This window comes from Protobothrops mucrosquamatus, unplaced genomic scaffold (assembly GCF_001527695.2).
Source record: "Protobothrops mucrosquamatus isolate PMUCROS unplaced genomic scaffold, P.Mucros_1.0 scaffold2838, whole genome shotgun sequence".
NCBI lineage: Eukaryota > Metazoa > Chordata > Lepidosauria > Squamata > Viperidae > Protobothrops > Protobothrops mucrosquamatus.
This window is the reverse complement of record NW_015388870.1, coordinates 108,112-119,760: the sequence shown is the minus strand read 5'-3', so window position 1 is coordinate 119,760 and position 11,649 is coordinate 108,112. Positions and strand designations below refer to the sequence as shown.

The 11,649-nt window shown below is 46.4% G+C and overlaps 1 protein-coding gene across 1 annotated transcript in view; it reads right to left on the bottom strand.

Annotated features, from left to right (window-relative positions):
- The window catches only part of TRRAP (transformation/transcription domain associated protein), a gene marked incomplete at its 3' end in the record, with an annotated part of 67,346 nt that overhangs the window by 35,408 nt on the left and 20,289 nt on the right, over positions 1 to 11,649 (bottom strand). Inside the window, exons 22-31 of the mRNA XM_015825857.1 lie at positions 11,076 to 11,275; positions 9,883 to 10,100; positions 9,601 to 9,798; positions 8,779 to 9,039; positions 7,037 to 7,198; positions 6,753 to 6,849; positions 5,816 to 5,937; positions 4,573 to 4,743; positions 3,399 to 3,467; positions 2 to 159 (exon numbers count right to left, since the gene is read on the bottom strand). Coding sequence (XP_015681343.1) covers positions 2 to 159; positions 3,399 to 3,467; positions 4,573 to 4,743; positions 5,816 to 5,937; positions 6,753 to 6,849; positions 7,037 to 7,198; positions 8,779 to 9,039; positions 9,601 to 9,798; positions 9,883 to 10,100; positions 11,076 to 11,275 — 1,656 coding nt within the window. The remainder of the gene's footprint in view (position 1; positions 160 to 3,398; positions 3,468 to 4,572; positions 4,744 to 5,815; positions 5,938 to 6,752; positions 6,850 to 7,036; positions 7,199 to 8,778; positions 9,040 to 9,600; positions 9,799 to 9,882; positions 10,101 to 11,075; positions 11,276 to 11,649) is intronic.

The following is an 11,649-nucleotide window of genomic DNA, read 5'->3' as shown; positions in this document are numbered from 1 at the left end:
GAAGAAAAGAAGGAAGGAAGGAAGGAAGGGGTTCTTTACCTCAATCAACATGGCCCGTTCTGTTTTCATCACCACTTCCAGCAGAGGTTTGACCAGCGTCTGTGGAGCAGCTGGGATCAGATGAAACAGGTTTATAATGGCTGAGCAAATCTTCATTTCCTGCAGACGAAACAGAAATATCAGCCAGCGTCCAGCAGCCATACACACATCAACATACTTAACCCAGCGGCTGGCCCCAACGGAAGCTACAGCCCTGTTTCTACAGGGGATGATGGCTAGCGAGCCAGAGCAAGGAGGTAAACCACAGTTCTTACCCCAGGCCGTTTCAGAAGCTGTACTGGTTTGAGGAGGGGGGGGGGGTGTTTATCTACATCATTTGGTTATGTTTGGGTAGTAAAATCTTGTTTGTTTTTAATGGCATGACGGGAGAAGCCCGGGAAGTTATGAAACTCAGAAGCAACATCTCTCCAAAACGCAAAATCTGCACCGGGGCTGAAAATGGACTTGGACAGGATTAGACCGTAAAATTGTCTCTCTGGCCTTCAAGCCGTCTTTCTCCAGCACTGCAGCTCAGCTATTCATGAGGACTAGCTACTTTAAAATCCATGCCATCTTGGTTGGGTCTCTTTTACAAGATGGCTACTTTATACTCCTTTTTTTTTTTTTTTTTTACACTGGATTGCATAAAATGCCAAAAAAAAAGGTCTGGAGGGGGAAGGAGGAAAAAAAATATGTATTAAATCTAGAAAGGTGGCTGCCTTTCCAGGACTTGAAGAGAAAGGGGGACCTCCGTTGTTTCTTTTCAGTTTGACATTAGCAACTCAAAAACGTTCAGAGATATATAAATATAAATACACACACACACACACCCCAAATCCCCTAGTGAAAAATAAAGAACATGCTTAAAACCCCTTCTTCACACGGCAAGTGTTACGCAAACCACTCTGTCACAGACGAGAAAACAAGAGGACAAATCACAGCACTGCACTCAAAGGCACAATGCACTCTGCCCCGACACGCAACAAAGACAGCTAACAAACCACAGCAAAGGGAACAATGAAACCCCAAAGGTAGAAAAGGAGGAGGAAGGGAAGAAAGAAGAGAAAGGAGAAGAAAGGAGGAGAAAGAGGAGGAGGAGGAGGAGGAGGAGAAAGAAGAGGAGAAAGAAGGAGAAGGAGAAAGGAGGAGAAGGAGAAAGAGAAAGGAGGAGGAGGAGGAGAAAGAAGGAGGAGGAGGAGAAACACTGGAAATTTTTAAGAAGAGACTGGACAGCCATTTGTCCAAAATGGTATAGGGTTTCCTGCCTGAGCAGGGGGTTGGACTAGATGACCTCCAAGGTCCCTTCCAACTTTATTATTACTATTATTATGGATCATCGCAGTCAGCCAGATGTTCAGACTGGATTTGGCATTTTTGTCTACCTATCGAGTCCTTACCCAGGACCTGGGATAGGCAGATGTGGATATTTGATGGTGTTACAGATCTCGTTGCAGAATAGAAGCGGTTCCTAGTAAGACCGCCTTTTGCAATTGACTAATGGCGAATTTGTCAATGCCGATGGTTATTATTATTATTATAAAGGAGGAGGAGGAAAAAGGAGGAGGAGGAGGAGGAGGAGGAGGAGGAGGAGGAAGGCGAGGAGAAGGAGAAATCACCACTTCCTTGTGCCTCTACCATCAATTCTCACCTCTACCCCTTCCACGGCAGGCTGAGCCAAACACCAGAAGAGGAAAAAGAAAAGAAAAAACAAAAATTCACAGCATGAACAACAACAACAACAACAACAACAAAAAGGGAACACAAATGTCCAAAAAAAACAAAAAAACAAAAACAAAACAAAAAACAAAACGTGTATGTGCTGTTTGCTTTGGACTGCAGTCAGGAGAGAGAGAGAAAAAAAAAACCCAACAGACCAACAAACCAAAAACTGATTTATTTATTATTATTTTTAAAAGTAGGGATGGTGTTCTCACCTCAAACTGACCGAAGGGAGACAAGGAACCTTTCCTGCATTCTGCAATACTGTCCTATGGATGGGAAAAGCAACTTTTTTTCCTTTCTTTTTTGACCTTGGAACACACACAGAGAATACACAGAGCTCCCCGTATTTCCAAAAAAAAGAAAAAAAATTCCTAAAAAGCAGACTGGGTGGGCCTGAGCAGGGGGGGATGAGAGCTTTAAGGCTGTGAAAAAGCAGAATTCTTTGGGATGGTGACGGACTGTGTGGGATGCAGAGGTCACAGCTAGAATCTCCCCCCCCCTTCCGATGGTTGATGGAATAAACCAGGTTCTGGAGATTAGACACCCCCAATCTGTTCATTCTCACATACACGCAAACACAGCATCATGGCCTTTCGGAAGGTTTTCAGAAAAGCATCTGAGTAGGGAAGGGAGAAAATGCCAATGGAGAGACGGACAGGCACGGGCATTCAGGACCACTCAGATCAGGGGGCTCCCAACGTGGAAAGTTTGAGACTTGTGGACTACAACTCCCAGAATCCCCCCAGCCAGCATTCCCCAGCAAAATCATCAGTATCCATCCATCCTTCCTTCCTCCCTCCCTCCCTCCCTTCCAATTTTTCCTTTCCTTCCTCCCTTCCTTCTAATTTTTCCTTCCTTTCCTTCCTCCCTCCCTAATTTTTCCTTCCTTCCTCCCTACCTTCTAATTTTTCCTTCCTTCCTTCCTTCCAATTTTTCCTTCCTTCCTTCCAATTTTTCCTTCCTTCCTTCCAATTTTTCCTTCCTTCCTTCCTCCCTCCCTCCCTCCCTAATTTTTCCTTTCCTTCCTCCCTTCCTTCCTTCTAATTTTTCCTTCCTTCCTTTACTTCCTCCCTCCCTAATTTTTCCTTTCCTTCCTCCCTTCCTTCTAATTTTTCCTTCCTTCCTTCCTTCCTTCCTTCCTTCTTTCCCTTCCTTCCTTCCTTCCTCCCTCCCCCCTCCCTCCCTTCCTGTCATTGGTTCTCTGTATTTATCTCCCACGTCCCAGGAAGGATTAACCCGGAACCCCTTCCAGAATGAAGCTGGGGGGAAAATTGAGCCAGCAATTCACCCTGACGAAATTGCTAATAGAAACCCGGTGTTGTCCAGCCGCACTTTCCACTGCGCAGGGATCTCACACATTGTTCACTCAGACAAAAAAAGGGGCGCTCCTGTCACTTCGGCTCCAGCAGCAGCAGCAGCAGCAGCAGCTAATGTCCAACCAGCTGCCTCTCAATGCCATGGAGGGGCTACAGGCTTATTATGGGAAAAATAAATAAAAAAAACTTCCATCCTATGAAAAAGCAGGTATTAAAAGGGACCCAGAACCAAATCCTGCCCGTTCACACCCTGTTTCCCCCTCCGCTGTGAACGACTCTGCTGTCGAGTTCAAAGCTCCCGAAACAGAATCTGCTACTTACGTTTCCATCGCTCCTCTGTCCTCCCTTATGGGTGAGGACCACCACCTCCATCCATTTACGCAAGTGTTGCTGCAAAAGGATTAGAGAGAGACCGGTTACCTCCTGCACTCTGCCCTTCCTGAGTGGCAGGCGTATCTACCGACGGAAAATGAAGTTTAATGGAGAGAAGGACGAGGGGGGAACATGATAGCCGTGTTCCAATATCTCAGGGGCTGCCCCAAAGAAGAGGGAGTCATGCTATTCTCCAAAGCGCCTGAAGGCAGGACAGGAAACAAATAGATGGAAACTAACCAAAGAGAGAAGCAACCTGGAACTAAGGAGAAATTTCCTGACAGTGAGAACAATTAACCAGTGGAACAACCTGCCTCCAGAAGCGATGAATGCTCCAACATTGGAGGTTTTTAAGAAGAGACTGGATGGCCATTTGTCTGAAATGGTATAGGGTTTCCTGCCTGAGCAGGGGGTTGGACTAGATGACTTCCAAGGTCCCTTCCAACTTTATTACTACTACTACTACTACTACTACTACTACTACTACTACTACTACTACTACTACTACTATTATTATTATTATTATTAAAAAGTCACTCTACATTGATAGTCTATAAAGATTGCTAAAATAATTAGGATATGTATAAACTAAAAATTATTGATAAATGTAAGAAAGTTACTTTTATTTAATTGATATAATAGGAATTGTATTCGTTTAAACGGGAGACAGTAAATACTAAGGGGAAAAAAGAGGAAATATTTAATGTCATAGTTTGAGACACGTACTAAAGATATTTGTAGGTTATTGAATTATCGATTAACTCAGCCGTCACGTTGCTTTTTAAATATTTAAACGTAAAACTAGAAAAACAATAAAACTTTTAACAACAAAAAAGTCACTCTGCGTGGATTGCCACATGCCACTTTCCCCCCCCCCCCTCTTCCTAGTGTTTTCCCGCAAATGCAGGATCCACTTCTTTCTTATCCACCCGGGGCTGATAAATTAATTCATTATGAAATAAATAAAAAGAAAAGGACGAGTAAACTAAAAGGGCAGACTCAACGGACCGACAACAGATCTTCTTCTATCGTCGGTCTTCTGTGTTTCTACATAAACTGACATCCAACCAAGAAGACGGTCAGTTCCTCACCCGGAACTTCTGCCTTCCTGCCAGATTCTTACCATCATCTGGTCACAAAATTTGTCGTTAAAGGAGTTGGGGAAGAGCCTCGTCACCGACGTCAGCCTGTTCACCACGTTGAGGGTGAGGCTCCGATAGTCTCCCAGCATCATCAGCAGCGGTCTCATGTGGGTGTGAATCTGGTCCACTTCGATGGTTGCGCCTTCCAAAAACTGCAAGGGGCCAAAAAGCAGGCAAGGGTCAGGGAACGCCGAGAGAATGCAAATGCTTCCGTTGTGCTACTGGACCACAATCAGAGTAAGACCCTGACATTCCTGATATTATCGCTGGACCAATGTGTGACCTACAATACATACCTTGGTTCATTTCACCAGTCTAATCGGGTGTTTCTCAATCCTAGCAACTTTAAGCTAGGTGGATTTCAACTGGGGCACAACGACACAAGACGCTGTGTTTGTCAGATGGAGCTGACAGCCCGGGTTCGAGACCCGAGCTGTGCGCAACAGGGTGAGCTCCCGTCCTTGGCTCCAGCTCTTGCTCACCTAGCAGTTTGAATGCATGCAAATGCAGGTAGATAAATAGGGACCATCAGCCGTTCAAAAGCATGCAAATGCGAGTAGATAAATAGGTACCGTCAGCAGTTCAATGCGAGTAGATAAATAGGTACCGTCAGCCGTTCAAAAGCATGCAAATGTGAGTAGATAAATAGGTACCATTCAGTGGAAGCTAACACATTCCGTGAGCCTTTGGCGTATAGCAGGCATGTCAAACTGCCGGCCCGCGGGCCGGATGGGTCACGCCAAAACCGCGCCCACCTCATTGCCAGCAATGGGGAAAAAGTCCCGATATGTCATGCGACGTCACGTGACGTCGTGAGTTTGACATGCCTGGCATATAGCCATGCTGGCCACATGACCATGGAAAATTGTCTTCGGATAATGCTGGCTCCCTCAGCCAAGAAATGGGATGAGCACTACACCCTAGTCACACATGCCTGGACAGGGAAACCTTTACCTTTGGACTTCAACTCCCAGAATTTGCCAGCCAGCCAGGAGGATTCTGGGTTAGGGGATTCTGGGAGTTGAAATCTACACAGCTTACTGGCTGGGAAATTCTGGGAGTAGCTGAAGATGGTAAACGCGACCTGGAGAAACCATGTCCGCCAAGATCTCAAGAGAAACTCCACTGGTTTCAACTGCCGTCTGCTCTCTCACAGCTTCCGGTCTTGAGGGAAAAAAAGGAAAGGAGACCAAGAGGAAAGAGCGTCCTTTCCCCATCACAAACCTTCCTCATGCAGGCCTCGCCAGCTTCCTGAAGCTCATTGTTGGTCGAATTGAGGGCTTTGAAGAGAGCGCCGATGATCTTCTCTCGAGACTGGGGCAAGTAGTTGCAGGCAGCCAAGGCGTCTGCGTGAAATCAAACAAAGCAAGTCCCCATCTGAAGCGGGAATTCAAACAGTCCTAAAACGAGGCTCTTCTGGTGGATTGTTCTGCTACGTCAAGGGTCCCCAACCCCCGGGCTACGGCCTGGTACCAGAATGTAGTCCGTTCAGAACTGGGCCACGGAAGTGGTGGGCAACTGGGTGTGTGCACGCACAGGCATGAAGCTGCGTTTGCAAAAGGGGGGCACACGCACGCACAAAATTATCCCCTTTTCCCACCACCACCACCACCACCTCCGCCAGTCCGGACTGGTGCATTATTGTGCACCGATCACGTTACCTAGTTTGGTAGTGAAACGTCTCCAAGAAAACAATTAAGTTCAGGGAGTACCAAGGACGCCTCATTGCTAGTAATTTTGACTAGGAATTCTGGAAATTGTATGCCAAGTTCAGGGGATGCCGCTGAGCCAACGAATGCCATTTTTTTCCCTTCAACACAGCTCTCCTTAAGCTTGGAACTGCTCCCTTTAAGCCAGGGGGGTCTTCAAACTTGGCCCTTTGATGACTTGTGGACTTCAACCCCCAGAATTCCTCAGCCAGCCTCCATTTTGTTCGTTAGCGTGCCTGGCTGAGGAAATCTGGGAGTTGAAGTCCACAAGTCAGAAAAGGGCCAAGTTTGAAGACCCCTGGGTCTGGTTTCTTATGTATTCATATGCTGGATCTAGATCAATATGGATCTAAATCTGGGATCTTCAAGTCCACAAGTCATAAAAGGGCCAAGTTTGAAGGCCCCTGATTTAGGCAGTACTCCCAGCTATCTTCAATTCTTGATCAACTTACTCAGCGCTGCAATCCGAAGGGGCACCAAAGATGGCAGACTCTTATAACAGGGCAATTTCATTAAGGCACAGTCTTCAGCCTCACACAGATTCAGCAGCTGAAAGTTCAAAGAGAAGCAAAGTTGTCTGAAATGGTATAGGGTTTCCTGCCTGAGCAGGGGGCTGGATTACATGACCTCCAAGGTCCCTTCCAACTTTATTATTATTATTTTTATCCACAGCGCTGCCGATTTACAGGGCTCAAATTTTAGAAAACGGTCTGAAAAGAGTCAAAGGATAAAATACCTCTGTATAAAATACTTTGTGCTCTACCACGTTGAGGTCCATGGTGAAAAGCCGGGGTTGCAGAGTGGTGCAAAACGTGTTCCCTTCCATCAAACCGATCTGGGCGTTTGCCGGCTGATGTCGGAGCAAATGCTTTTTGGGAGGAACCATATCCTGGAGTACCTAGAAGACAGAGAGGTCAATCAAGAACATGATCTTTATTGGTTTGATACCACCACTATCGTCACGGTCGTTTCCCCCATCCGGCCCACAATCCAGGTTGAGCCCTCGGAGAACAAAACTTGTAGCATTACATCTGAAGGGACAATCAATTTGGAGAAGGTCTCTAAAAGTAAAGAACCATCAGAGCATCTTAGAATCTTCTCGAATCCCACATGCTCACTCAATGTTTCTCAACCTGGGCTACTTTAAGACGGGTGGACTTCAACTTCATGCGCTGGCTGGGGGAATTCTGGGAGTTGAAGTCCACACGTCTTAAAGTTGCAAGGTTGAGAAACATTGCTCTAGCTCAGGGGTAGGCAACCTTGGCTCTTTTATGACTTGTGGACTTCAACTCCCAGAATTCCTGAGCCAGCATGGCTCAGCTTGGAAAACTCTCCTTTTTCCCTCAGCGTGGCTGGCTCAGGAATTCTGGGAGTTGAAGTCCACGGGTCATAAAAGAGCCAAGGTTGCCTACCCCTGCTCTAGCTCAATCAATCTCATAACAATAGTCTGACACCTTATTGGAGGGAAATTCTATGCTTCTAATATACTGATTGAGGCGCCAATTCATCAGAGCTGGTTTTCCATTCCTCTGTGCTGATATGTTGAGCTCAATAAAGTTTTGCATTAGAGATTGAAAAGTCTCAGCTCTGCTCGCTTCGTTGGGATCATCAGTGGGAACCTGGACACTAAGCTTCAATTTGGCAGCTGCGGGCCAACAATGGCCAGCCTCACCCCTTCTTTTATTATTTTTTTGTAATCACAAATGCTTAATATTTTATCAGCAACCTATTGTCTGGATCCCAATATTTAGCTTACTAATACACGTTCAACTCCTTTCTCCAAAGCTTCCTCCTTCTGTTATGTATTCAAGGTGGACTGTTATGTATTCAAGGTGGACAGTGAATAATATTTATATGTTACTTATATGTAAGGGTGTAGGTCTATATATATATGTTGTATATAGTATGTTTTAAATGTGTGTGGTGTGTGTGTACACTTTGAGAGGAAGCAACTCAATTTCATTTTTAACATGTGCCATTGTGCCCACAGGAAAAAATGACAATGAACTCTCAAGCTTCCTCCTTCCGTTATATATTCAAGATGGACAGTATTTAATATTTGTTATGTATATGTAGGGGTGTGGGTCTATACATATGTTGTATATAGTATGTTTAGGTGTGTGCCATGTATGTGTTTCACTTTGAGAGCAGGCAATTCATTTTTGATGTGTACCGTTGTGCCCACAGTAAAAAAATGACAATAAAGGTTATCTTATGTTATCTTATCTTATCTTATAACGGTTATCTAATCTACAGGTTATCTAATCTCTCCCTCGTTTTTCTAGCCATTGATAAAAGGTGTCCCATGTTCTAAGATATCCTGAATCTTCTTTCTCTTTCATTTTTAGTGTCAGTCCATTTCTGCACACTAAAATTGTCTTAATTATCTCTTCCTCCGCTGGTAATTCTTCCTCTTTCCAACGTTGAGCAAACACAATTCTCACTGCAGTTAACACATATGTAACAGCCCAGCCTCACCTCTTTGTGGGGCTCCATGATGGCCGTGACGCTCTTCCCCGTGACCTGGGCCACCACCTGGAGGGAGTGCATAGCCTGCTTCCTCACGGTGGAGTTCGGCGAGGTCACTTCTCGTACCAGGTCGTGGGTCACGTGGTGGAAGGACTTCTCCTGGGCGGTGAGGATTTCGTCCGTCTTCTCCTCTTCTTTCAACAAGGTCGCGCATCGGATTAAGAGCTGCTCCAAAGTGGTCTTGGCCATTGCCACGGCCCCGTTGGAGACCTAGACGGGCATTTCACCACCAATCAAACTTTATTTTCACGTTTTTACATTTTATTCAGGTCTGTGACAATAACGAAAGATTGATTTGACTGACTGGAGGGGGCAAGGAAAGGAAAGCGAGCTATAAAATGAAAGCGACAGGTGCCGCATGAAATTTGATGATTAAAATAAAGAACAAGGGCACTTAGACTCACACGCTGCCTCACAGTGCTCTGTAGCCTTCTCTAAGCAGTTTACAGAGTCAGCATATTTCTCCCATGACAATCTGGGTCCTCATTTTACCAACCTCGGAAGGTTGGACGGCTGAGTCAAGCTTGAGCCGGTCAGGATCGAACTCTTGGCAGTGGGCAGAGTTAGCCTGCAATACTGCATACTAATCACTGCGCCACCATGGCTCATCAGCAGTAGCACTTAGACCTATATACCGCTTCACAGTGCTTTACAACCTTCTCTAAGTATTTTACAGAGTCAGCCTTTTGCCCCCAACAATCTGGGTCCTCATTTTACCAACCTCAGAAGGATGGAAGGCTGAGTCCACCTTGAGTCCTAAGAGAGACGTACCTCTCCCGTCAGGTCCATCATGACGAAGAGCAAAGCCTTGAGGAATGTCTGCTGGTTCTGGAGGACCCAAATAAGAGGGAGCCGCTCCATCAGGAACTTGATGGACACCACCCCGCCGAGCTTGGCGTACCAAGCTTGCTCGTAGCAACAAGCACAGAGGCGTTCCACGATGTAGGAGAACAAGGGCAGCTGGCAGGCCTAGAGGATGGAAAGAAGCATGGGTCACCCAAAGGGCCAGGGACCTTCTGGAGAACGAGATGGCGGCCACATAAAAGGAGTTACCCGTTCCTTGGATCCCAGAATGATGCTGGCCACGTCGAAGATCACCGCCAAGGCCACCTCGCCGATTTTGCAGAGCTCCTTCTCCTCGTAAGCCATGCAGATGGCGATGGCGTCGATCAGCACCAAGGGATCCATGCCTCTGGATCCGTTTTCTTCGCTGTGAAACATGGAGGTGCTGGGCTGACTTCCCACCTGGTAACACTGGAGTAAGAAAGGGCCTGGGGATTGACCAGGCAACAAGGAGGACGAAAGGAGAAGGGAGGGAAGAGGGAAGAAGGACGTTAAAGAAGAGCAGAGGGGTAGTTTTGCTTCAAACTGCACTCCCTTCCAGCACTGATGATGTTACCTAGTTGGGTAATGAAACATCTGCAAGAAAACCACCAAGCTCAGAGAGACCAAGGACTCCACAGTTCATCTGTCAGCTACAAATTTCTCTTCTATAGTTATCTATCCATCCATCCATCCATCCATCTTCTATCCATCCATCATCTATCTATCCATCCATCCATCCATCCATCCATCCATCCATCCATCCATCTATCTATCTATCCCACCAACATTGACAGGGCAAGCTAACTGTACATACACAGAGAGCAAACTACATGCCCTTCTAGGAATGATGATGTTACCTGGTTGGGCAATAAACTGTCTGCAAAAATTAACCAAGCTCAGAGAGCACCAATGACATCAGAGTCTACCACAATCCAACCCCCCCTTCCTCCTCCTCCTCCTCCTCCTCCTCTCCGCAAACCCCACTCCCTGCTAGCACTGATGAAATGCTACATAGTTGAGTCATGAAATGTCTACAAAAAAACAAGCAACCTCAGAGAAGACCAGGGAACCACATAATAATAGATCCTTGAAGTCAAATCTTGGCCAAGTCCTAAGAAGTCCAGAGTTACATCACCACCTTTCCCAACCTGGTGCCTGGTAGGATTGCAGTTCCAGACATGCTGCAATTCCGGTGCCAAGAGTTCAGCCTTTGACTCTCCAGGTTGGCAAATCCTAGAAACTCCATCATCAAGGCACCTGGGCAGCACTAGGACAGGTGTCCATTTCTTGTCACCTGTCCTGCTCCCCAAATTAAATCTACGGTACCGAAGAACGAGCTGCTTTCTTTCCAAGCTAGCATCTACGCCTGCAGCCAAAACCGGGCTTCAAGAAGGTTGTTGGCCTCGTTGCCGAATTCTTACCGCATTGCTGAGCCACTGCCACCATGGTGTAATGGCGGATCAGGCTGGCCACGAAAGGCAGAGCGCTGGGTCGCAGGTCCTTGATCACCGCGGACATGAAGGCCCCGGTCAGGGCCTGTTCAAAGGTCTTCCGAGCAGGTGTGTCCTGAGCCTTGTACCGGTGCGAAATAATCACGTTGGGAATGGACTTCTCGGTAAAGCTGGCAAAACCAAAGTAAGAACAACGAGAACCCCTTGAATTTACTCCGAGGAATTGTCTTGGAAGCTGCGACGGTCGTTAAGTGTGAAAAAAACAGTCCTAAGTCACTTTGTTCGGTGCCGTTGCAACTTGGAACTGTCACTACTAAACAAATGGCTGTCAGTCAAGGACTAGCTGCATTGTGCCACCCAACTCTTTGGGGGAGTATAAATTTAAATAATTCTCTATGTTTGACATTTGCGTTTAGGACAGCGTGAAAGACGGGCACTGCCGTGGTTAACTAGGATTTTATTATCCCCGTATGATGCGGCCAGCCTACCACCCTTTTAGGCAACCTCCCAAAATACATCTTCCCAGAATTCCATGCTTGCTAGG